At 56.2% G+C, this 26406-nt stretch overlaps 1 protein-coding gene across 36 annotated transcripts in view; it reads left to right on the forward strand.

Moving 5' to 3' along the window:
* ABLIM2 (actin binding LIM protein family member 2) overlaps window positions 1-26406 on the forward strand; it is a 183463-nt gene that overhangs the window by 107853 nt on the left and 49204 nt on the right. For 12 of the 36 annotated variants that reach the window (XR_004261560.1, XR_004261561.1, XM_032254092.1 and 9 more), the window contains exons 9-15: window positions 259-336; window positions 8275-8421; window positions 11188-11220; window positions 14038-14158; window positions 15733-15831; window positions 22901-23002; window positions 23498-23551. Coding sequence is in view for 34 of the 36 variants with exons in the window: in XM_032254092.1 (XP_032109983.1) it covers window positions 259-336; window positions 8275-8421; window positions 11188-11220; window positions 14038-14158; window positions 15733-15831; window positions 22901-23002; window positions 23498-23551 (634 nt within the window). In the remaining 2 variants the exon portion in view is untranslated. The remainder of the gene's footprint in view (window positions 1-258; window positions 337-8274; window positions 8422-11187; window positions 11221-14037; window positions 14159-15732; window positions 15832-22900; window positions 23003-23497; window positions 23552-26406) is intronic. The other 24 variants (XM_032254098.1, XM_032254100.1, XM_032254102.1 and 21 more) reach the window with 6 other exon arrangements.

Genomic DNA, 26406 nt, shown 5'->3' on the forward strand with positions numbered 1-26406 from the left:
GTGTCGCTCTGGTCCTGTGTGGCCCCCTGCAGAATGGCTTAGCCTGCATGTCGCTCTGGTCCTGTGTGGCTCCCTGCATCTGTCTGATGCTAGCCTTTCAGTTATTCATCCAAGCCTGTTATGCTAAGAATTCCTTCAACCCCCTTTAAACAGACACCTCTGTGCACCAGCGTGGCTGCTGGACTGGGGCTTCTGACAGTCGCTTCTGGAGGCCCCGAGCGTGGGTACCTGCCTCAGTCTCTTCTCTCTCTTTCTTAGGAAACCAGAGCTTCCTCAGAGAGCATCATTTCTGTCCCTGCTTCCAGCACCTCAGGGTCTCCGAGCCGTGTGATTTATGTAAGTTGGGGCCTTTTTATGGGGACGGCGGTGGGAGAGTGGAGACAGAAGGGAGGCCACGTGGCCGTGGCTGAGCCAGCCCCTGAGAGAGCTCCTGAGAACTGTGGTCTGGGGCCTGAGGGACAGCAGTGCTCTCGTCCCAGTTTGGGGGCAGAGGTTGGTACAGACTTTATGCGTTTGACTCAAAATCTGAAACACAGACATGTTGTCTGACCTGACATTTCCCTGGGAACCTATCCACAACCTTCTGATGACAAGAGCACACGGTGGTGTGTACACAGCTGTTGTTTACAGTGGGGCAGACATGTCACATCAACAGGTGACAGGCAGGGCTTGCCAGGCACCCAGGCGGGACCCTGCAGGTTTTGCAAGTAATGGCACAGAGCTGTGCATATCAACATGCACGCACTCCCAACGAGTCCCCAAAAGAAGCCAGTTCAGGGTGATGTAAATTATGTGAATCCATTTTCCTCAGAGAGAGAGTGTGTGTGTGTGTGTCACATGCATGTGTGTGTCTGTGTCTGCGTGTGTATGTGTCTGCACCTCGCACACTTATACGAGCACATACACATATAAAAATGATTGGAAACATTTTAACAAGTTGTTACCAGAAATCTCCTCTGGGTGATGGGATTCAAGATGGGAGATGATTGTTACTGTTATTTGCTGACACTGCTTATGTAAATAGCAGAATTCCTTATCTAGGAGAGGCCCCAGGCGCCAGGTGAGGGGTGGCTTGTGCAGTGGTGGGAGCTGCCCAGGACCGCCGTGTAGGTGCCCTTGTACCAGAACCCAGCACTGGAACAGCTGGTGACCTGGGACAAGCCCCTTCTCCCCTCCCCATCCCCACCAGGCCAGGACCTGGGTTCCTTCGCCTCAGCGGGGTCTTGGTCAGCTCTCTACTGCATTCTTTCCCGCCCTCATCTCTCGTAGTGGTTGGACACAGGGTCCTTCCTGGCCTTAACCTTGACTGAGTCCTCGGTTACCATGACGCACAGTTGGCCTGGAGGGTGAGTGGCACTGTGGCCCTCGGGGCGTGCACTCCGAAGCTTAGGTGGGCGCACAAAGGCACCATGTTGGCTTCATGCCCTGGGTGAGGTGCCACCTGCCTGGAGCCTCCAGGAGGGCCTCATTGAGCTGTGGAGACCCCTGGGCACCTTTGTTCCAGGGGTCACTGAGGCACTGCCTGGGCTGTGAGCACAGCGCCCGCCCAGAAGAAGGACGTGAGAGGTGCTCACTGCCATTACCATGTCCGTCATCTGCATCAGCCTCCTGGGGGCTTCAACAACAGCAATAAATTGTCTCAAAATTCCAGAGCCTGGAAACCCAGGATCAAGGAGTTGGCAGGGTTGGCATCCCTGTCCCTGGCCTGCAGGTGGCCATCCTCTCCCTGTGTGTGTCTGGGTCCTGCTTTCTTCCCGTAAGGACACCAGGCAGACTGGATGGACCCACCCTAACGGCCTCATCCTGACTTCATCACCTCTCCGAGGCCCTGTCTCCACATACAGTCCCATTCTGAGGTCCTGGGGGTTAGACTTTACCAGCATATGCATTTGGGGAGACACAGTTCAGCCCATAATACCCTCACCATCTTCATGAGTAATGATTATGACAGTTACCATGTGAATGAGATAAGGTTTGTGTAGGGACACACAGGTGTGATCCGTTTTCTCACCCGCTGAAAGGGTCACAGCCGATGTTCCCATAGCAAGAGACAAGCTAACAAGAGAAAAGCATGACAGATTTATTTCATCAAAGTTTTAGGTGGCACAGGAGACTTCGGAAATGAAGGCCCAAAGACTCAGGCAGGACTGTCCTTTTTAATTTTATTTTTGAGATAACTTCTCGGTTTGTCGCCCAGGCTGGAGTGCAGTGGTGAGATCATGGTTCACTGCAGCCTCAACCTCCCTGGACTCAGGCGACCCCCCGACCTCAGCCCCCTGAGCAGCTGGGACTACAGGCACGGGCCATCTCACCTGGCTCATTTTTACATTTTTAGTTGAGATGAGGTCTTTTTATGTTGCCCGGGCTGGTCTTGAACTCCTGGCCTCAAGCAATCTGCCTGCCTCGGCCTCCCAAAGTGCTGGGATTACAGGTGTGAGTCACCACGCCTGGCTGGCACTGCTCATTTTTATGCTTAGACTGGATGAAGACTGGACCACCATGTAGAAAACTGATTGGGCAGAAAGTGTGTGATCTGCTGGGAACAGAGTGGGGGCAGAGGGGGGCACAGCAGGGCGGTCCGCTCAGATGCTTCTTGGCCTCGCTGGGCAGCCCTCCCTCCTCCAGCTATAGGGCAGGGGGTCTTAGGATGCATTTCCAGCCAAGCCAGGTCAGAGAATGTCTCCACGCCAGGTCGTGCACAGAGTGAGGGAAGGTTAGACTGATGTTTCTAGGGTTCATGGCTGGCTTTGGGGAAGAGGTTCTAGTTTCTATGACCCGCCTTGGGGAAGAGGAACTCTGGTTTCTGTGGCTCACTTCAGGGGCACGGGGAGGAAGAGTGTGAGAGACAGGATGTCAGGAGGTGGTCACAGAGGCCCTGCTTCCAAGGCCTTCCACCCTCCGTTAGGTCAAAGTCCTCAGCACACCGTGGCTCCATACTTTGGGGTATTGCTTCCTGAGCCCCAACATTGGCAAAGCACTCGGCATCCGGCCTGGCATCTGCAAGCGATCTTCATGGTAGCTGCTGCTGTTGTTACTGGAACCTGCGTGGCACAGTGTAAATGCCCATTAAATATGAGCTCATTCTTTTTTAAACAAACTGGCATCTGCCAGGGCCTCAGGGGTGGTAGTGACTGTGGATGCATGCAGCAAGCAGTGACAGCGGCCTCTGTTGGCATGGTCTCACTTTCAAGGCCATGCACAGTCAGCGGCAGAGCTGGGCTTTGAGCTCAGGTCTCCATGACCCCAAGGCTTGAGTTTTCTCCGAGACCCCACTGCTCAGTGCTGTCAACAGCCGTGGTGGGTCCTTTCTTCTTGCATCGGGCAATTACAAGCATGGGAGAGCACAAGCTCCCTGTGGAGCCCTGGGGACCCAGCCATGATCAGGCTAGGCGGCATCCCTCTTCTGGTGGGGGATGTAGAAGGGTTCCCTTCTACAGGAGAGATCGGGGCAGACCCAAGTGCGGGTTTCAGGGGTTGCCTGCCAAGGGAGGGGGCAGGATGTTGGTGGGTGAAGAATTTCTGCACCAGCGGGGTGTGCACTTGACCCAGGTCGAATGCAGCCTGTTGCACTGTCTCAGCTTTGATGGACTTCCTGCTCGGCCAAGTAGGCGTGCACACAACTCCGGTTTTAAACAGGCCTCCAAGAAACTAATCCAATGTCCCGGCTCTTAGTTTGACCCGAGAGAATCTGTGGTGTTCCACACTGTCTCCTCCTGGCCTCGGAGCTGTCCAGGACCTGCCATCACCGTGCTCACGCCGCGGATGCCACTCCGAGAGGTGCGCTGACGTGCTTGTGTGACGCAGCCTCTAAGTGGTGGAGCCGCCGTCTGAGGACACATGCTCCCAACTCTGACACGTGCTCCTAGCACCATGGTCAGCACCCAGCCTGGCTGCACCCCGGCCCTCCCAGGGGCAGACAGGCCAGAAGCCGGAGCAGCCCCGCTCTCCCTGCCACCTCGAGGTTGTTGCCACACGCAGTGGGCGTGTCCAAGATGATGTGATCTGGTGGCAGGCCCTCCTGATCTCAGGGTTCTGCCCTGCTTTTCTTTCCTTTTTTTTCTTTTTTTTTTTGAGACCCAGTCTCGCTCGGTCACCCAGGCTGGAGTGCAATGGCACGATCTCAGCTCACTGCAACCTTTGCCTCCCAGGTTGAAGCGATTCTCCTGCCTCGGCCTCCCAAGTTACTGGGATTACAGGTGTGAGCCACTATGCCCGGCTAACTTTGTATTTTTAGTAGAGACAGGGTCTCACCATGTTGGCTAGGCTGGTCTCCCAGCTCCTGGCCTCAGGCGATCCCCCTGCCTCGGCCTCCCAAAGTGCTGGGATTACAGGTGTGAGCCACTGCACCCGGCCTGCCCTGCTTTTCTCCTCACCTCTGCTGGTGTCTGTTGTCAACCTACTATGTGCCTAGCCCCTTGCTTTGCGCTGGGCACCTCCGTGGCCTCAGGAAGGGGCCATTCCACAGCCCATCAGGGTGTGTGCAGGTTGCAGCCACCTAGCCCCGCCTCCTGTGGGTGGTTGTCAAATGCAGCATCCCCTTCCGTCACTGTCAGGAAGAGACCGTCTCCCCATGCCATTCACGTGCACAGGAATGGACCGGAATCCATCGAGTGACTGCATCTCCTCCGCAGCCCGTGAGGGCTTGTTGGGCAGGGGCTGCATCTCATTCAAATTAGTTTCCAGGAGAAAACGCACACACAGTAGACAATCTACAAATCATGGGGCTTCTGGACATAACCTATTTTACTGCTCTTTTCTTTATTACAAAAGCAATCAGTATTTATTTTTTAAAAAAAGTAATCGGCAGAGCAGAGGAAATTGAAGCATTTGCGTCCTGCTAGCCACCGTGGCCTGCTGATGCCATGGGCACCCTTCAGGTCTCCCTTCTGTGTGTGGGTGATTTTTGTAACATGGGGTCACACTGGACGTAATGTTTTGTAGCCTTTCTTTCAACATGGCAATAGTGCGTAGTGTGAAAGCAGCATTCTTCCATTCTGTGTTATTGACTGGATAATGTGGTAATGATAATGTCATATGTGGCCATATTATTGTGTATCATGCTGGATGGAGTGTGGGAAGGAAGAAAGCAAAGAGGAGAAACCCTTTACACACACACTCCAGGAGCCTTCCGCCAATTAGAGAGGGCAGCCCGTTGTCACGGCAACCACCCAAGGACTTGGCATGGGAGGAAGTGGATCTGCAAGGCCACTTAGCGGCCTGTCTGGGGGGTCGGGCAGAGGCTGCTGGCATCCTGCAGGCTGCCCTCTCTGACCCCTACTGTAAGGGCCGGGTGGTTCAGGGAAGCCTGAGGAAGGCAGGGAACTAACCCAGGGCAAGGCAGCCTCGCTGCCCCGCTGACCCCTGTACTGTGGGGCTGGACAGGTGAATGCTGCCATCATCACTGCTGGGAGGGGACGGAGGTGGGAAAAGCACGGTGCAAAACACACCTCTCCAGGCATCCGGCTGAGAATTCACCTGACTTTTGTAAATGCTCGGTTGGCTTTCATTCAATTCACAACCCTGCTGTCAAGCTCACAGCTGGGCAGGGGACTCAGTGATGAGTCCTGGGCCTCCAGGAGCCACAATCTTGGGGGATGAGGGACGAGTCAACAGAAGAGGACCAACACTAACCCAGAGTGGGCGGGGACAGGGGAAGGGAGCCTGGGGGAGGGGCCTCCACTGGGTCTGGAAGAACCAGAGGAGGAACCTGGGGAAGAGGCGTGGGAAGGGCACGTCCCAAAGGGAACAGCAGGTACAAAGCCCCCAGGCTATGGGTGACTGGGAGCTGTAAGGCCTTGAGTGCCAAGTGGCATGGATAAGCAGGGAAACCAGCGGCAGATCCTGAAGGCAGAGGGGAGCTGCTGAAATCCTGCAGGATCAGATCTCCTCATTACAAATGTCCGGCTGGGGTCTTCTGAACGCTGCCCCAGGCTCCAAAGGGCAGCCAGAAGCCTCAGATGGTGGAACTTCATTCTCTTCATGCACATGGCAAGTGGCAGGGTTCGCCCCGAGACCTGATGTCTTAGGAGAGCCCTCAAGCCTGGTGATCAGGGAATACTTCGTGGAGGAGGTGGGCTGGGGGCTAGTAGACCCCTGAAGAATACAGGAAAGCTGGAGCAGGGGGCTGAACCTAGCACATGTGGGGACACGGGGAGGAGTCGCCTTAGGTAAAGCTGCTAGGAACAGGAAGGCCAAGTTTGGGGGCCATAACGGAGGCTTACATTCTCCAGCCCAGGAGGGGGCTCCCGGGGGGTGTGAGCTGAGAACCCTGTGGTGCATCTGGGCCTGAGAGGTGGTCCCCTGGCAGTGAGGCCTTGAAAGGGGAGGGCTGCGGTGGGGAGTGTGGGCTGCGGTGGGGAGCGTGGGCTGCGGTGGGGAGTGTGGGCTCTGGCGAGGGCTGCGGTAGGGAACGTGGGCTCTGGAGTCAGACAGCCAGGTTCATATCCTGTCCTACTCCCTTCTGGCTGTGTGACTCTGGCCAAGTTACCCAGCCTCCCTGGGCTCTGGCTTCTGAATTGTGAAAAGGAGCTGCTGTGAGTGTTCCTCCATGGCATCACTGTGTTTTGTGAGCAGATGATAGAGGACTCAGCTTAGTGCCTCGTGCCCGTCACTGCCGAGGGTGCCATGGAGAGGAAGCCTGGCAGGAGGCCTGGAGGAGGCGGAGGCAGAATCAAGATGCAGCACAGATCTCCACCAGAGCCACCTGCGCCTGGAAAATGCCCCAGGCAGCTCCGGGGGAGCCCAGAGCCAGGGAGAAGGGACAGGCAGGGGCAAGAGCACGTGCACAGTGCACAGGGGCACCGCGGGGAAGCGTGGGCAGAGTCAGAGCAGTGAGCGGCACGCGTAGCTGGACCTCCCCTGGGCAGACACAGGGGCTCTCAAGTGCGGGAGCACCTCTGAGGGCCAGAGTAGGCAGGAGTGGACCAGACAGACGGTCCGCCACCCCGCCGAGGGTGTGTCCCAGCTGGCCTGTCAAATGCCAGGTGCGTTGCTGACGGAGTGCATGTGAATGGCGACTGCGTGTGGGCATGGGGGGCGGGGAATGTGAACTTGCTTGGTGTGGTAGGGTGATTGTGTGCAAGTGTGTGTGGGCAGCTGTGCATGCACGTTGTGGGTGAGTCTGGCCGCGCAGGTGTGTGTGCCATGTGTGGGGTGTGCTGGAAGTGTGTGCGTGAGCCGTGGGCCTGGGCAGCGACTGCATGTGTGAACACGTCCGTGTGTGGGTGTGGACACGTGTGTGCTGGTATGTGGGAGTGGGCTGCATGTGAGGGAGTGCCTGTTCCTCCACAGCCTCAGGCACGTTCTCTGTGTGGGGAGTGCATGTACCTGTGTGTAGTGCGTGCATGTGTGTGTCCGTGCATGTACAGGTATGTGTAGGTACGTATCATCACCCTTTGTATCCATGGGTTCCACATCTGCAGATTCAACCAACCTCAGATTGAAAATATTCTTAGAAAACAATAAAAATAGCAAACCAACAATTAAAAATAGCACAAGTGAAATAACACAGAGTAACATCCATCTACCCAGCACTCACACTGTGTTAGGCACTACCAATGGCCCAGATGATCCTCAGCAAACAGGAGGATGTGCACAGGTTACAGGCAAATACCACGTAATTTTACGTAACAACCTGAGCATTTGAGGATTTGGGGCTGTGAGGAAGATCCGGAAAGCAATCCCATGTGAATAGTAAGGGATGCTTGTGTTTTCATGTGTGTTTGTCTGGTGTGTATGTGCATGCGGTGTGCGTGTTTGCATGTGTGCATGTCTGTGTGTGTATGTGTATATGCGTATGCCCCTGTTTAGGTCATGGACTGAGTCTGACTGACTGCCAGGCCCCATGCCAGGCACATCACAGGCTTGGCCTCCTTGACCCCAGAGCCTTCCTGTGTGATCGATCGTTTCCCTCACTTTGTACAGAAGGAAACTGAAGCTCAGAGAAGACACTTCTGCAGGGCCTCATGGCCCTTTTGTGGCTGGGCCTCAGGACCCAAGCCCGCGTGCTCTGAAGTCCCCTGTACTTTTGACCCCGTCCCCATTTCATCTATACAGGAGCTGGGGGTAAGCTCAGATTCTGCTGGGAGTACTGCAACTTCAGCACCCCCCTCGTGGCTGCTGGTGCAGCCACTGTCCCCTGGCTTTGGAGTCACTGTCCGGTGGGATGCATCTGGCTTTGGGGGTGCTGCCCTCTGGGGTGCATCTGGCTTTGGGGACACTGCCCTCTGGGATACAGGTCTGACTGTCCCTCCCCACTTCTCTTTCCCCACTCAGGCCAAGCTTGGTGGTGAGATCCTGGACTACAGGGACTTGGCAGCCCTTCCTAAAAGTAAGGCCATCTATGACATCGACCGTCCGGACATGATCTCCTACTCGCCCTACATCAGCCACTCTGCAGGGGACAGGCAGAGCTACGGCGAGGTATGGACCCTGCCTGCATGGCAGGGCATCCTCCCTCGCACGCGTCCCATGGGGCCAGAGCCCACTTTCATCTTCCCCACGCACCCACACGCTCAGCCTCTTCACACCCGTCAGATAGCCACACGCATGTCCGATTTAGGTACTGCCCAAGTCCCTGCGGCCCAGAGCTGCCGTCGCTCAAGAGTGGGCCTGGAATCCTCCTTAAACGGAGCAGAAAGTAGGAAGCGTGCTTGTTTGTGGGAAAGATGATAGCAACTCAGTGAAAATCTCCTAATTTTCTTAAGCATTAGATTCTTTTCCTAAAGCACGAGATGCGTTTCCTCAGCAGAACACTCTGGACCACACGCCACCCTCCCTGCCAGCTCTGCCCCATGCTTCTCTGCCCCATGAACTCATGAGCCAATGCGACTGACCTGGTTGAACCACAGATTATTTCCTGGCACGCCTGCGCACAGCGTTCCTTACTCCTCGGAGGTTTCTTGCTCTCTTTTTTTAAAAATTTTATTTATTTATTTATTTATTTAGAGATGGGGTTTCGCCATGTTGGTCAGGCTAGTCTTGAACTCCTGACCTCATGATCTGCCCGCCTTGGCCTCCCAACGTTCTGGGATTACAGGCGTGAGCCACCGCGCCCGGCCTGAAGGCTTCTTATTCAGAGCCGCACTGTCCATTTCCTGTGGAATGTATTGTTGGTTTTTGCTTTTCCTCTTGCAGTTCTGAGGTTTCAACAGGACCATGGCTGCCTGGGGCAGGAAGAAGCATTGCCAGGCTGTTGGCCCGAGCGTGGGTGCTCTTGGCCTGTGTGCCGCCAGGGATGGGGTGCTCCCCGGGGTGGGGAGGCCCAGTGCTTTCAAACACATTTCCCTTGGGCCTTCTCATTTAGAGACTTCAACAAGGGTCTCTTGGGAAGCAAGAGCTGAGTCTCCAGGGCATCGTGATCAGTGCGGATGATGTGGGGTGAGGAAGCCCTGGCTGCTGGGTGCACCTGCCGAGCTCAAGGGCTGTGCAGGGAGGTGAGATGAGTGCAGGGCTGGCAGGTGCCCTCCTGACTTGCGTCTGCCCTGTGCATCATGGGAATTTGAGGATGTGGGTGACAAACCCCACTCACACTGAGAGGGACCAGCGGGGGGAGCTGAGGGAGGCCGCCCCGACCCGCACCCACCTGCACCCACCTGCGTGTACCCACTTGTACCCACCTACCACACGCCCAGGCTGGGTGTGGACTTTATTGTCCAACATCTGGTCTGCACCTGGACCAGACACTGGCAAAGAGTCTGTGAGGACTCGCGACTTGGCCATAGGGCTGAGACCCAAATCCAGTCCTTCCTTACCCCAAAGACCACAGGACCTGCTGGCCATTTTCCTAGCGCGTCCTAGTACTCTCTCTGGGACATGCAATTCAAGCCTAGAGGACTGGCCTCGCAATCCTGCTCCACCTCCTAGCAGCCTTGGGGCATCGGGTACACTGCTTCCTGGTTTGGGTGTGTGTGTCCCTGCGGAAGGGCTCTGTGGCCGTGAAGGGCCACGTGCAGAGGTGATGTGTGTGGGCCTGGGCTCTCATCGCCCTCCACCCCGCTCCGGGGGTTCCATGGTGTGACTGGGACTCAGCTTCCAGCCGCAAAGTGGATGCCAACCCTTAGCTGTGTCACAGAGGTTTCTTTCAGCCTCTCTAGGGCTGTGCCCCTCAAATGGCAGGACATCTGTGAACCATGGATGATCCTACCCCAGGACCTGTCCCCAGAGGGCAGAGGAGTGGCAGGAAGGGAGGGGCTGTGGCTCCAGAGTCACCCTCTCCCTCTGGGGACACCTGGGTTGGCCTCCCTGCTCTGCTAAACACTGGCACCTGTGTGTGAGCTTCTTCTCTGAGCTGTAACGTGCGACCCCGTGGGGCCTGCCTCGGCAGGTGGACGGGGCGGGCACCTGGGTCAGGTGTGTCCTCACTGAACTTCCTCTGTGCCCATGGCCAGGAGCAGCCTGAGGCTTCCTCCCTCAATTCCATTGTTTCCCCCACAGCCTTTGGCTTCCCACCTCCTGTGGCAGCCTCCCACCTCCTGTGGCAGCCTCCCACCTCCTGTGGCAGCCTCCCAGAGGCCGTCGAGTTATTTCGCCATAATAACCATGGTTTCTGTGAATGCAGCGCCTCCCCGCTCTGCGTGGGAACGGCATTCTCTGTCCCTGTGCTTGCCGCCTCATGAGGGCCGAGCATTTTCTAGAGGCCCTGGTGAGGTTGGCCTCCCTCCCACCTCCCACCTCCCTAATCATTAGTGCGGGTGGTAGTGGATGGGGTGCCGGCCTGGGAGGACAGGTCTGCCTGCTGTCCAGGGCCCTGGGGCCCCCACGGCGGAGCCGGCTCCAACCCAAAGGCTCCTGTCGCCCACCGTCTCTATTGAGCCCCTTTTCTGTCTTGTCCAGAGGAAACCGAGGTCAGAGCCCATAGGGTGTTGCTGCCGTGCCCTGAGCCAGTCTCTTCCTTCTGGGAAAATACGTCTTTGTGGGAGAACAGTGGGACATGGGGGTGGCCAGGGGGAGACAAGCTCTGGGCTCATGGGCATGAAATCAGTTCCCCGGGGGCCTCTTTCTCTGGGTGGAATTAACCATGTTTCTGCAAAGAGAAGGTTCCGGAGTCCTGGCTTGTGTCTCTCGGGGTAGGGTTCTTTTCCTGTCTCGAGGGTCGGGGCTCTGTGTTGCCTGCCGGTCACGGCACTGCCCTCCTCCCTCTCTGCCTGGCGCCGGCACTAATGGCCACTTTGTGTGTTGTGTCCACAGTCCCCTCAGTTGCTCTCGCCAACGCCGACCGAGGTAACCACCACCCTCTCGCCTGCCCCCGCTTGCTGTGGCACTGCCGCCCAGGTTATAAACATAACCACCGAGCCACACCCCTGGGAGGGGCCTGCTCAGTGGCTCTTCACTGTGGGTCCCAGGGCCATGGCCCTCGTGGCGTGGGGCGCCCTCCTGGCTGCTGGTTATCTTTATGACCACGCTGAACCTGCATGCTTCCCCCGTGTGTCTGCCAGCCCTGAAGACGTGGCCGCCTGGAACGCGGGATCCCCCGAGCAGATCGTGGTCTGGGCCACGGCTTCCTTTAGGGGAAAATTCAGGAGCCTGGCTGAGCCTGGGAGCACTTCCTGCCTCCCGCCCCTCCACATGGGATGGATGGGAAGCCCCTGGTCCTCCTGAGAAACCCTGGATGTGTCTCTCTAAGAAAGAGCCTTTACTGTTAGTGGTCCAGCTTTTTTTTTTTTTTTTACGTTTCTCAAAATTAATCAGTGACATAGAGAGCTACCCATCAGATTGCAGTCTGCAGGTGGCCACAACAGAAAGGTGCCGTGGTAGCTGGGAATAGAGAGCCCTGGCAGCGGCTGCACCCCCAGCTCTTCCCCTGTGCTTTGTGCCATGGTAAACATTTTATAGGCCAGAAGCAGTGGCTCACGCCTGTAATCCCAGCGCTTTAGGAGGCTGAGGCCGGCGGATCACTGAGGTCAGGAGTTCGAGACCAACCCAGCCAACATGCTGAAACCTCATCTCTACTAAAAGTAAAAAAATTACCGGGTGTGGTGGCATGTACCTGTGGTCCCAGCTACTCTGAAGGCTGAGGCAGGGAAATCGCTTGAACCCAGGAGACAGAGGGTGGAGTGAGCTGAGATCATGCCGTTGCACTCCAGCCTGGGTGACAGAGTAAGACTCCATCTCAGAAAAAAAGAAAATTTATATTTATTCATCCCCCACCACAACCCCTAGAGGCAAGTTCTGTGATTTTTGCTGCAGAGAAACTAAGGCACAGGGAAGTTACGTAACCTTTCCAGGGTCACACACGGGAGGATTTCAGTCCAGCTGGTGGCGCGGAGCCTGTGCTCACCCACTGAGCTCTCCAGCCTCCTGCTTCAGACAGCCTGCCCCATTGGAGCTGTGCACAGCCGTGGGTCTCTGGGGACTGAGTCCCCAGAGCACTGATTCTTATGTCCCAGGCCTGGGGCCGGGCACTTTTTCATTTTCTCACTTACCCGCACAGGGAACTCCTGAGGGAGGGATGTCTGCTCCCCTTCCCAATGAGATGAAGGGTCTGCTTGGCACAGAGCACACTCCTAGAAAGAGCCTGGTCTCCCTGCAGAGGCGTCTGTATCAGGCTGTGCCCCAGAGTGGAACACAAGAGCGCACACATTTGCTCAGTGGGAGCCATGCACTGCAGAGGTGGTCACTGTGATCACAGGACCTCGGCCACCCTCATCAGGACTTCCCAGCTTCCTGCCTTCCCTGCCCACAGCCAGGTTTCCCAATCCAGCCCTTAGGAGTGGTCCCAGGAGAACTTACCTCCTGATCACTGAGGCTGAGGCCCTCCCCAGCTCCTGACAGCTTTGTAGAACCAGAACCTTCTGCAGAGCCCCCTTGCCTGGCTTCTCCACTTGACTCCTTCACCTGCCCCCATAGACACAGGGCTGGGGGACGGTCGGGGAATAGGGTAAGTGTGGGCCTCGGTGGTGCTGTTCTGCTGGAAGAACGTGGCCCGCCTGCAAGGCCAGCAGCAGCTGGGCATCAAACCCTTGGATCCAGGGATGTGACGGGCAAACACGCAAGTGGCCGCTTGCACCGAGCTGCCGAACCCGTGTGTAGCTGGCAAGCCCAGAGTCCCGGCTGGACCAGGACCAGGACACCTGTAAGGTGGACATTGGCTGCGTGCAGAGAATGCCCAGGGTAGTGAGGAGATGGCAGGGCACTAGCCGGCCTGAGAGAGTGCACCCTGGCTGGGGTTAGACGGTCGCCACAGGGTGCAGGGAGAAGCCTAGATAGGAACCTAGCCTGAGCGCATGGGGGTGGCACGCCAGGCAGGCATTAGGGACAGCACGCCTTGGGGTGGGAGATACTCTCCGACAGGCCAGGGGAGCCGTGGGCCCAGACCAGGAATTCCTTTGCTCATGAGTGCCCTTGAGGGCAAAACAGCAGCATCCGCCTACAGCAGGACACTGGGCTGGGCCACGTAATGACCCAGGCCAGCATGTCAAGCTGTGGTGGGCCAGGCAGCCTGCTCTCCCCCATGCCATGGTGCCACGCCACCTCACTCCACCCGCCTCCCACTCCGCCTGCTGCAAACAGCTGCTCCTGCCTAGATGAAGTCTGCCATGTCCATGCTTGTGGGTCTGACTCAGCTGGGTGTCCCAGCCTGGGTGGGGTACCTTTCTACCTCCAAATGAGTGTCGGGGCCGTGAGAGCCCCCAGTTCACACGTGGCAAGCCCCTTTGGGACTGGAGGAGTCTCCATGGTTCTCACACTGAGTTCTAAGAGCCCTGGGCACTGGCGAGGGTCAGGCAAGAGGAGACCTGGAGAATGCAGCCGGAATTCCCACCCGCAGGAGAGGAAGGGGGGTCCCCGCCAGTGGGTTCCTGTATGCCCTGTGGCGGGGATCCACCAGGCACAGGGAGGAGTGCATCTGCACCATGCCAGGCCCCACCTGGCTCTTCAGACCTGCCAGGGCAGGTGCAGGGGATTCCTACATGGGGCCACGTTGAGTCATCCCCTTGGGTCAGGAGGGCAAATGCCACATGGAGGTGGGGGGGGGATGGGTGGACAGGGGTGGGCAGAGCTCCCGGCTGGAAAATTCACGAGCTGTGTCTTCCCTCCCAGGGGGATCAGGATGACCGGTCCTACAAGCAGTGCCGGACCTCCAGCCCAAGCTCCACTGGGTCGGTCAGCCTCGGCCGCTACACCCCGACCTCACGGTCACCACAGCACTACAGCCGTCCAGGTACTTGGCCCCCTGGCTCCTCTGAGCCCCCAGGGACGCTGTCCTTTTCCTTGTTTTTTTTTTTTTCCTACATAAGTGGCCTTTTCCTTATGCAACTGGAAACATGATGGAAATGGGTGGGATTGCCAGCGGGCGGGTGGCTGAGAGCCTGTTCATTTAGTGACATAAAGGAAAGGAGCTCCTCGTATCTTGGGGCGAGGTGAGCTGCAGAGGCTGCCCTGCTGGTTAGCGGAGCCACGTCCTGGGAAGCACACACTGAGCGCGTAGACTCCAGCTAATGATTCAGTGGCAGGAGATGTCAGGAAGCTAAAGCAGCACACGTTAGCAGACCAGACGCCGGCCAGTGGCAAGCTCATGTGGGTCTGGGAAGATGGGCTGGGAAAGCAAAGACCGTGGTGGAAAAGTGAAGCCCGTTAACATTTCACCTGTGGCTGAGTTGGTCCTCCAGTGACCGCTGTCCTCATGGGAGAAGGGTGAGAGGCCCCCGCCAGCCGGGAGAGAGCCCCAAGGCGAGTCCTCTCCATACGCGTCACCTCATCCCCTGCCTGTTGCCCAGCTGTGTATCATTCCCTGTAGCTGTGAAACACCTCGACCCCCCAAGAGTGTGAAAGCCACAGCAGGGACACCCCACACGGACACTGCCTTTTGAGGGATTTTTCCGAGCTGCCTCCTTCCCGGCCAGCTGCTGCATGGCTCCATTTCCACCTCCATGGACACTAGTTCTTATTCTTGCAGCCTTTGTGGAAAAATCAAAACTCATTCATTTGCAAAGTTATTTCCATGGGCTCCTTGCAATGTGCCTGGTACATTCTGCTCAATAAATGTTGAGAAAGTGGGTAACATGAGTGAGTGAGTGAGTGAGTGAGTGAACAAGCGACTGAACAAGTAAGGGAGTTAATGAGTGAGTGAAGAAATGAGTGAGTACATGAGTGAGTGAGTGAATGAATGAGTGAGCAAGTGAATGAATGAGTGAATGAGTGAGTGAATGAGTGATTGAATGAGTGAGTGAGCAAGGAGGGGAATGAGTGAGTGCATGAATGACTGAATGAATGAATGAGTGAAGAAATGAGTGAGTGAGCAGGCAGGTGAGCAGGTGAGCCAAGGGCAGCCAACTTTATTGAGCTCCTCCTCCTAAGGACCCTTTGCTGGCTCAACAAGGACGGCCTGGGCTTGTTGACTGCGCTTGGCCCAGGCTAACCCCGAGAGCCAAGCTTGCATCTTGCCGGGCGAGGCTGGTGAAGATGTCTGGTGGCAGACCACTCCCTGAGCTGCTCTCCAGCTCAGTCCTTGATCCTCAGGAGACCCCCAGTGCTGAGCCACAGGCCTGGCTGGGGGCCCTCCCTCTCCTGGGAACCCCTGCCCTCTGCCTGATACTCCAAGGTCCAGTTTCCTCACTCCGTACCTGGAGGAGAGTGGTCTAAAGCGTGTTTGGTGACCCCCTTCAGGTGCAAAAAGGGGTGCATTCCTCGAGAGAGGAAGCAACAGTGTTCCTAGCAGAGTGGGGTTGAGGAATGTGTGTGGCTTTGTGCCAGCGAGCCCAGGTTGACTCTGACTTGCTCTCTGTTACCCCGTAGCTGGTACTGTGAGTGTGGGTGCCAGTAGCTGCCTCTCCCTGTCCCAACACCCAAGCCCTACATCCATGTTCAGACATCATTACATCCCCCACTTCCGAGGTAAGGCGCGCAGTGCTGTGGGCGGTGGGTGCTCGCGGGCGTCCACGCCCGGCGTCTGTGTGCTCGCTGTCCATGTCGCCGCATGGCTTCACCGGAGCCCCTGTTTCATGCCCTGTCCCCTCGCTGTGTGTGTCTTGTGCGTCTGGCTCCATGTGTCTGTGTGCAAATGCTCCTGGAAGGAAAACGTAGGTACCTTGTTACGTAAAGGAGCAGAAGGGAGAGAGGGCTTGGAAAGCTGCAGGAAGAGGGGACCAGGTGTTCTTCCACACCCCCCACAGGCTTTGTCCTCAGAGCCTTTACCCAAGTCACCACCTTTGATTCCATGCATCAGCCAGGGGCCGCAGGTGCTCTCGGGGTTAGTGTTCAGGAGCAGAAGCTACGCTGTGCAGAGGCCCCGACTCTTCCACAGCTCCAGAGCTCCTGGGCCCAGGGCAGGGTTCACATCCCGTGTGGCTCCAACTCTTGGCTCTCCCAGGAGTAGGTGAGCCATCCACATCCCTGCACAGGCGTCCACATGCAGGTCTCACAGGGACATGGCCATGCTCGTGTTTTCCTGTATGCTGAGGACTGAAAAGTGCGTCCCCTACACTCATAGGTTGGAGCCCTAATCTCTGACATGACTCTGTCTGTACAGGGGGCCTTTAAGGAGGCGATTCATTAGATGAGGTCCTCAGGGTGGGCCTGAATCCCATAGAACTGACATCTTTACAAGAAGAGGAAGAGATGCCATCGCTCCCCCTCTCTCCACACACAGTCAGATAAAAGGCCACCGCAGACACAGCGATGTCTGCATGCCAGGAAGGATGGTCTCAGGAGAAGCCACAACCTGCCAGACCTGGCTCAGAGAGGACCAGCCCCCAGCACTGTGGGGGGAAATATGTCTGTCATTTAAGCCACCCGGCTGCGGTACTTTGTTACACGGCCCTAGCTGGCTGGTGCACCACGGAAAGACAGAGTGTTAAAGGAGGCAGCCATGATATTCTTGCCGATTCCCCAGTCGATGCCATAAGTTCCCCATCCTGTGCAGCTGCTGAGTGGGAATGCTCCCGGACAAGCCTCCTGGGCCACAGGGAGCGAGAAGGTGGGGCAGACGGCATGACTCCCATCATGGGACGGTCATCGGACGGGGCTCATTCGGACCTGCGCACCTCTCTGTGTACCTCATCACCATCGTTTTAGGAGGGCCTGTGGCCTACTGAGAAGAGAGTTCCTGACCATGGATGGACATGGCCATCCTTATTTTTCTGGGAACCTGTCCCTACAGCTCACGGCCTCTTGGGATGATTTGACTCCTTCAAGAAGAAGCAAAACCCTCCGCCAGGTGCAGTGGCTCACACCTGTAACCCACTACTTTGGGAGGCCAAGGCAGGAGAATCACTTGAGGCCAGGAGTTTAAGACCAGCCTGGGAAACCTAGTGAGACCCCTTGTCTACAAAAAAAAAAAACATTTAGCTGGGCAAGGTGGTGCATGCCTGTAATCCCAACTCGTCAGGGGGCTGAGGCGGGAGGATTGCTTCAGCCCAGGAATCTAAAGCTGCAGTGAGCTATGATTGCGCCGCTGCACTCCAGCCTGGGCAACAGAGCAAGACCCCGACTCAGACTACAAGCAAACAAAAAGAGGCAGAAAGGGCACTTCCCCAGAGCAGGAGCGCAGCCAGCAGGGGCTTTGCTGTGTGTGGTCCACGGCAGTCACGTGGCGGGGGTCGCCCGAAACCCAGGGTGAATCCAACCCTTTGGGTGAGTCCCGGCAGGGCACCCAAGGAGATGCCACTTCTCCTGTTGCTCCGTGCCAAGAGGCCCTGGCACTCAGCTCTCCTCCCACCTTCAGCCCTCCTGCTGTGGCCATCCCAAATGTGGGTCCCTGAGAGGGGGCATGGCCAGAGCCTGGGGCAGGCTCACTCCGCACCCCAGGAAGCCCCTGTGAGCAGCCTCTGTGGGGCCTGGACCCAGAGTCTGCCCTGGTGACCCTCCCCTCCTCTGCCCCGTCCTGAGTATCCGCCATCTAATTCTTACCACTTCAGGGCGAGGAAGGCCCAGGGCAGGCCCCCTGGGAGCAGCCCCCTCCTCAGCTCCCAAGACAGCCAAAGAGGGAGACCAAGGACTGGCAGCCCCCTTCCCTCATGCCCGCCCTTCTGCCCCATGTAGCAGGAGAGAGTTTGGAGACTGCCCAGCTACCCACCCCACCACCACAATGTGGCTCCGAAGCTGTCTACGCCACAGCCCCTCCAAGGACATCCCGGGGCCAGGAGGCACCGTCCGTTTGAGACCTCCACTGGGTGGGGCCAGGTTTTTGCTTCTTTGATGCTTATCTCTGCCCTGGTTCCTCCCTGGCCACATGGCCTGCCAGTGCCCTTCATTCAGAAGTCCCTCGGAGCTGGGTGCAGTGGCTCACACCTGTAATCCCAGCACTTTGGGAGGCCAAGGTGGGTGGATCACCTGAGGTTGAGAGTTTGAGACCAACCTAGAGTTGGTGAAACCCCATCTCTACTAAAAATACAAAATTAGCCAGGTATGGTGGCACACCTGTAGTCCCAGCTATTAGGGAGTCTAAGGCAGGAGGATTGCTTGAAACCAGGAGGCGGAGGTTGCAGTGAACTGAGACTGAGCCACTGCACTCCAGCCTGGGCAACAGAGTGAGACTGTATCTCAAAAATAATAATAATAATAATAGAAAAAGGAAAGAAAAGCTGTGACACAAAGCTGGGTGACCTCTTTTGTGGTGTCCAGTGCAGGGGAAACCGGCACCCATGCTCCGACCCCACCCGATTCCCATGGCTGTCCGTGACCTTGGGAGCATCCAGCCTCTTTCCAGAACATACTCCTGAGGGGACTGAGGCTCAGAAAAAAGCCACTGGCCAAGATCCCAAAGCTCCTTCTGGCAGAGCCCAGGGTCAGGCTTCTACCCGGGGCCCCGTTCACAAATTGTGTTCACCCTCAGGTCCTGGGCCGACCTCTGAGGCCACACGAAGGCGCTCATCCTCCTCTGCAGCCATGGGCTCCAGTGCATCCCAGCCTAGGACCTCCTGGTGGCAGCCCCTGGGGGTCAGCTGGTCACCAGGCAGCGTCGCCCGCCCTCTGGGAAAACCCTTTGTGTTTGTGGCTCTTCTGCTGTCTCTGGCCCCGCTCAGTGGACCTTACCCTCCAGATGGCACTGTGAGGGGGTGGCCTCCCCAGGCGAGGCGAGGCCCCACCCCCAACCAATGCTGGCTGGCCCCACCGCAGCTCTCCTTCCCACCAAGACCCAGCTTCAGGAGAGGTGCTGGCCACAGCCATGGGCAGTGTCTGGTGAATTTCAGTCCCTGACATGTCCCCTGTGGAGGCGCCAGCAGTGGGGGCCAGCAAGCGCAGGCTGGGAGGGGAGTGGGTGCTGCTGAGGCTGCTGGCCAGGCAGCCTCCATGTGCTGAGTGGTGGGCCCACTCTGAACCCCTGGCCTGAGAAGGAAGGAGGGGCCCTGGCAGCGCCTCTTCATCTTGCTGAGCGGCCACTCCCTCAGCTGCAAAAGGGCCTCATCCCTGAAGCGTGGTCTTCAGGGTGGTTGTGGTCGAGGACCCAGTATGTATCTGTGCACAGCAGTGTGGGCATCGTCCTGCCCGTGGCTGCCAGCTGGCCTCTCTGCAGCATCCCCTGGAGGAGGCTCCGTAGGAGCCAGCTGAGCTAGCGCCAGGGACACTGAGCCACCAGGAACACCAAGATGAAGCACGTGGCATTGGATTGCAAACTAGAGTACCGTAGCAAGATCTATCCGTCCATGAACATCTACATAAATGTTGACTAAACAAACAGAAAGCGAGATCTCCCACACAGAGGAATTCCAAATAACGTCAGCAGACGCCCCATCCTCCAGGAGGGCGTTGTAACTCCCACTCCTGGCACGTGAGCAAGCGTGGGCTACACAGAGTAGCTCCTTCCCGAGATCACCATGTGGGAGGGGAGAAGGAACAAGTCCACCGTGGAGGATCCTGATGCACGTGACCCAGTCCGCAGGGCCGCCACGGCCAGTGATACACTCTGCTGACAGCAGGTGCCCTTGACAGGGCATGGTGAGGACACTTCACCTCGGGGGCTACTCCCCAACCCCATAGCCGCAGTATCTCCATGAGAACACATCAGGCAGCCCTCCTCAAAACTGTCAAAGTCCTCAAACACAAGGAAAGTCTGCAAAAGGTCACAGCCGAGAGGAGCCAATGGGGACGTGTGACAAAGCATCATGTTTCCTGGGTGGGATCCTGGAGCGGAAGGACACCAGGTGACACCCAGCGAAACCTGAATCCTGTGTGGCATGGAGGTGGCACCAATCTGTGGGCATGCCCTAGTGATGGGGGAGGGGACGGCAGGAAGGCTGGCCAGGGAGGGTGCAAAAGCCCCCTGGACTACCTGAGGCTGTTCTGAATGAAACATTTACCGAATTTTTAAAAGATGGAAGAGGAGAGGAAGAGGAGGAGAAAGAGGAAAAAATAGAGAAAGAAGAGAAGGAGAAGAAGCGGAGGAGGAGGAAGAGGAAAAAGTGGAGGAAGTTCAGGAGGAGGAGACTTTTAGAAAGTGCTGAGGCTGCTCCTCTCCTAACAGGCCGCCTCCCAGGGTGAAGGATGCTGAAGCATCCCCCTCTGTAGCATATCAGAAGCCCCTAGGATGTGAGCCTAGCAGCAAAGCACTCCACGTGGAAGCTGGCAATGCATTTTGTTCCAGCGAAGCCTCATGGCTAGCAGGCAGGCATGAGTGCAGAGAAGAGAGAGGTCCGCGTAGACCCTGTCCTCCCGGAAGGCTGAACAGAGGAGGCAGAGCCTGAGCCTGGACCCCAGAAGGGTCTGGACAGGTGGGAAGCCCTGGGCAGGACACTCGTCAAGGGGTGGGGCTCTGGGAGGGAGGGACCGAGGTGGCAGGACTGGGACTGGCGTTAGAGGGCCCCGGGGGAGAGGAGTGAGGTGGGCCACCATGGCCGTGTCCCCAGCTTCCCTGTGGCCTCAGGCCCCTCCAAGCATCTGATGGATCTCAGTATGGGTCTCTGGATGGGTCTCAGGACTCTTGTCTGTGTAACTTCAGGGGACGCTGCCCTGTGGCTGGGAACTGGGGAGGGACAGGCACGCTGTGATGTGTTAGATTCTTGGCCCGCTGAATGGGAGACAAGGCAGATCAGGGGCCATGATTCCAGATAGGAAGAAATGAGCCCTCCCAAGCCTCCCAGGTCCACGGGCCATGCCAAGAGCACACGCAGCTTCAAGATGGTGCCTGAAGTGAACCGTCTTCCTCTGTTCAGCGTTCTTGTGGGTGTCGTTTTTGAAACTGCCCTGTTTGACTGCCGCTGGGGATGGCTGTAGCACAGCCATAGTCAGTAGGAGAGGTCCCTGGTGTCCTTCCAGCCTCCCTGCTGTGAGGCCCCTGCTGCCACCGGGAGGTGCAGGAGTCTACCGTGGAGAATCCTGATGAGCGTGACCCGGCCAGCAAGGGTGCCACGTCCAACAAGGGCACCTGTAGAGCCAACTGAGGCTCTAGAAGGTTCCACGCTGTCTGGAGGGAGGTTGCTAAGAGAAAAACAGTTATCCATCAGACGCTCCATCAGCATTGACAGTCAAAATCAGCACCCACGGCCAAGCACAAGAAAATGCTGAAGTTAAGAGTCCATGGTCCCTTCTGTGCCGTCAGCCTGGCTGGGGTCACTGGGGTCTGCTCGGGCTGAGCCCTCCCCAATCCTGGTGACCTCCCACTGCACACAGACCACTGCCAGGCAGGAGCCCCCCACATAAGTCCACCGCATGGCACCTGGCCAGCCCACCTCCAGGCCCAGCTTGGCACTCACCCGCTGCAGAAATCCTGTTTCTGTTTCGTTCTGATGTCCCTTCAGGGTCCTGCTGCTCTGAAAGGCTGTGCAGCTTGAGGGAGCACTCTCAGGTCGAGAGAACCTTTCCCCTCACACCCCATCACCTAGTGCCGAGGGGGCGTCCTGCGGCTGGCGGCAGGGAGGAACAGGGCTTTGGGAGTGTCTTCCACAGTGAGGGTACCCTTCTCATCACAAGCGTTCAGCACCCTGCATCTGTCTGTCACCTCATTCTCCACACAGGTGTGGGGGAGGGCGTCGCCGGGTCACCTCGGCCCTCGGGATCCATGACTTGATAATCCAACCTTGCTCACAAAACAGACTTATAGTTCCAGGTGAGCCCAGCAATGGAAGCAGGATCAGAGGATACTTTCCGTTTAACTTGCCAAAATAGAGTTGTATTTAAGAATGTGGTCCGAGCACGGTGGCTCACACCTGTAATCCCAGCACTTTGGGAGGCAGAGGCGGGAGGATTGCTTGAGCCCAAGAGTTCAAGACCAGCCTGGGCAAGATGACAAAACCCTATCTTTACAAAATTGAAAAAAATTAGCCAGGCGTGATGACGCACACCTGTGGTCCCAGCCACTTGGGAGGCCAAGGTGGGAGGATGGCTTAAGCCCAGAGGGTGGAGCCTGCACCCTGCACTGAGCCATGATTGTGCCACTACACTCCAGCTTGGGTGACAGAGCGAGACCCTGTCATCCCCGCCCCCCCAAAAAGAACGTGGTAATGGATGGATACTATTCTTATCTTCTGCAGCTGGCAAAATTTTACTCACTGGCTTTTAAGAATAGTTTTGATCGTGTTAGTGCTTTAATCCTGTTCTGAGTGGCTAATTTGTGGGTTCTTGAGGAAAACAGCGTGTTTATATACAAGAATCATTAGGAAGAGGGGTCTTCTTCGTTTTGGCGAATTTGCAGTTGGCTGGATTCGAACACCAGCCAGGGCACAGAGGTGCAGATGGAGTGAGCCCCCTAAGGCGTGAACTAAGAACAGCAAGCCCCGTACCCTCAGCAGTGTCGCCCCTCTGCCATGGGACCCTGGACAGAGTTCAGCTCAAGGTTGGATTAGCAAGTCCTTGGACACAGTCCTAAATGTGGATGAGGCCCACACTCCTTCCCCTGGGCAGGGGTTCTGGGCTGCTCCCCTGGGCAGGAGAGATAGGGCTCGCTGCGAATGAGCTTGTCATGCTTGAAATATTCTACTTTGCTTTCCCGTTTCCCCTTTATCTGCTGCCTCTGCTCTTCCGTCTGGAGGCAGTGAAAGTGGCCGGAGCACCCCCAGCCTCTCCGTGCTCTCGGACAGCAAGCCGCCCCCCTCCACCTACCAGCAGGCGCCTCGCCACTTCCACGTCCCAGGTAGGCTCCAGGACACGCTGGCTGGGCTCCTTACACCCAGCGTCTGGCCACACCCGAACTGTCACCTTCCTTTGACTCAGCGGGCGCCAGGCGGCACTCCAGGCTCCTCCACTGCTCCCCAGACACTGAGATTCTCTAAAACCATCAGACCAATGTGTGTGTGCTTTCTTCCAAAGTCCCACAAACGGCAGGGAGACACGCTTGTCCTCCTGGGAATGGAGTGGAGGAAAAGGGCTGTCCGAGCTGGCCACCCTTCCCGGGAGACCACAAGGTTCCCGCCTGCTGCCCCATCCCCTGCAGGTGGGGGTGGTGTCTGGAGTCAGGGAGGCTCGATGTGGGGCCTGGGTGTCTGTCGCTTGCTGGGTACCAGCTCCTGCCTGGTGATTCTAGATCTGGGTGAGTGCTTGTTGCTTAAAAAAAGGCTGTAGAACAGAAACCATCACAACTTGCTGCTTACCCTCCTGTTCTCTCCTGTTTTTCTTTCTTCTTCCCCAGACACTGGCGTAAAAGATAACATCTATAGGAAGCCCCCCATCTACAGACAGCATGGTACGGTTGGACTCCTCCGCTGCTGCGGTTCGCCCCGCATGCCTGTCAATACCCGTCTGCTTCTGAATGCACCCCACCCTTTTGTTGTGCTGTGGTTAATGCAGGGAAGGCACCACCGAGGCCCTTAGCAGTCTATTAAATGCAAATTCACTAGCAGCCTCCCGAGAGTCCTCTTCTTATAAATTACGATGAAGGGTATGTCTGAGCAAGGACACTCCCGTGTGTTATGAAGCCAAGGCTAATGCACATCAGCCCGGGCGTGGGATGGGGGGTTATAGCCAAGAGCCTGGGGGTGGTGCCTTCAGTTGTGCAGCCAGAGTGACTTTAGCCAAGATGGGGAGGGGCAGAGGCTTCTCGAACCACGATCTGATCCAGGCCTGGTCTTTGGAATATGGAACAAACTTGAATCAGTCGCTTATTCCTTAAGGAGACTTTAGTCTTGTGTTTTGAAAATTTCCGATGATGGGATGAGTGACCTTACCTTCAGTTACGGAGATTTCTTGCATAAGCAAATAGGGGCTGACACCCAGCTCTTTTCTACGTGAACCTGTCTGGGGGGTGTGCAGGGAGCAGCTTGCTTGGGCTATGGAGCGGGGATTAGAGGCGAAAACTCTCCCCTCTCTTTCCTCCTGGGATTTCTGGGTGATTGACAGCAGGTTTCTTTACCATCCTGAGCCTCGGTTTACTCATTTGCAAAACAGGACCAATCCCCTCCACCCTGGCCATTCCATGGCTGACCATGGGAACTTCATGGAATACCGAATATGGAAATGCACTCTAAACTGTAAAGTGTGGTGCACATGATGGAAATTGTTATCCAGTCACTAGCGATGGGGAAGGGCATTTCCATATTGAACGTTCTTGTACAGATGTGCCTAAAGCAAACAGCCACATCCCACATTGACAACTGGATGGACACTTTCAGGCGGACTCTTATCAAAAGTGTGTTTTCTGTGACTTGCCGATCAGTCAGTGATCAGGTTATGCAAACTTTTAAGAAATTTTCTCCAGAATGGTAATAGGTCCTGTGCTTTGTGCATTTTCTCATCTTCCCAAGAGGGAAAAAAGTGAATGAAATCTCTCGAGTTTCCAGAAATGATGACTTCTACCATTGCCTTTCCACCAGAGAAGCTCAGAGCACAAATCTCCAAGAGAGATCAGAGAAGGATGGACGAGATAGACAGTAGGGCCCTTAGAAATTGTCCAGACCAGCTCCCTTGGGTTACAAGTGGGAAAACTGAGTCCTGACCAAAAGAAGGAGCAGCCACAGTAAGGGGCTGTGTTTCTATCATGGCCCTGGCCTGAACAGCCTGCCCGGAAGGGCTGTGTGTTCTGTGCTCGTGGGGGCACAGATTGGGATTGACTACTGTGGCCTTTTGTTAACCCAACCCCACTTTGCCTCCGAGTGGCGCCTTAAAATGTGTGGCTCACATGTGCAGGACAGGAGGGGGTCTGCCCCTTAGAAAGGGGAAGAGAGCAGGCCGGGCGCATGGCTCACGCCTGTAATCCCAACACTTTGGGAGGCTGAGGCGGGCGGATCATGAGGTCAGGAGATCGAGACCATCCTGGCCATGGTGAAATCCCGTCTCTACTAAAATACAAAAAATTAGCTGGGTGTGGTGGCATTCGCCTGTAGTCCCAGCTACTCAGGAGGCTGAGGCAGGGGAATCACTTGAATCCGGGAGATGGAGGTTGCAGTCGGCCGAGATTGTGCCACTGCACTCCAGCCTGGCAAAAGAGCAAGACTCTGACTCAAAAAAAAAAAAAAGAAAGAAAGAAAGGGGAAGAAAGCAAACCAGGTTATGAAATTGCTCATTGCCATCCAACAGACCCAGATCTAAGACAGAACTTGGCCCTCAGTCCCTTAACCGAACCATCGCTGGAGCGAGGAGATTTTACCGTCTCCAGTGATCGTCTTTGTGCATTTTAAAAATCTGGCTACAGATGACTCTCCTATCCAAAGGCAAGTTAACTCCTCTTTGATTAAACCCCAAGCAATTACGAAAACTCTTTTATCCTTTCAAAATTTTGCTATAGGCCAAGCGCAGTGGCCCACGCATGTAATGCTAGCACTTTTGGAGGCCAAGGCCGGTGGTTTGCTTGAGCCCAGGCATTTGAGACCAGCCTGAGCAACATGGTGAAACCCCCTCTCTACTAAAATACAGAAAAACAAACAAACAAAATAGCCAGGTGCAGCAGCATGGACCTGTAGTCCCAGCTACTCTGGAGGCTGAGGCAGGAGAATTGCTTGAACCCGGGAGGCAGAGGTTGGTTGCAGTGAGCCAAAATAATGCCACTGCGCCCCAGTCTGGGTGCCAGAGTGAGATGCCATCTCAAAAAAAAAATTTGCTATATTAGTTTTTTTAAGAACTAGATTGGATAGAGCACCTGCTCCCTGCCAAGCACTTGGCCACATTCTGGGGACAAACATGAGTAAAATCTGTCCCAGACTTGAAGGTAAATGGGGCCTGGTGCAGTGCTTCACACCTGTAATTCCAGCATGCTGGGAGGCCGAGGTGGGTGGATCACTTGAGCTCAGGAGTCTGAAACCAGCCTGGGCAACATGTAGAAACCCCATCTTAATGAATGAATGAATTAATTAATTTTTATTTGTTTGTTTATTTTGAGACAGAGTCTCTGTAGGCCAGGCTGGAGTATAGTGGCATGATCTTGGCTCATTGCAACCTCCACCTCCCGGGTTCAAGCAATTCTTCTGTCTCAGCCTCCTGAGTAGCTGGGACTACAGGCGCACACCACCATGCCCAGCTACTTTTTGTATTTTTAGTGGATATGGGGTTTTACTATGTTGGCCAGGATGGTCTCGATCTCCTGACCTTGTGATCCGCCAGCCTCGG

The sequence above is a fragment of the Sapajus apella genome, unplaced genomic scaffold, assembly GCF_009761245.1.
Source record: "Sapajus apella isolate SASKATOON/1434 unplaced genomic scaffold, GSC_monkey_1.0 scaffold85, whole genome shotgun sequence".
NCBI classification, from domain to species: domain Eukaryota; kingdom Metazoa; phylum Chordata; class Mammalia; order Primates; family Cebidae; genus Sapajus; species Sapajus apella.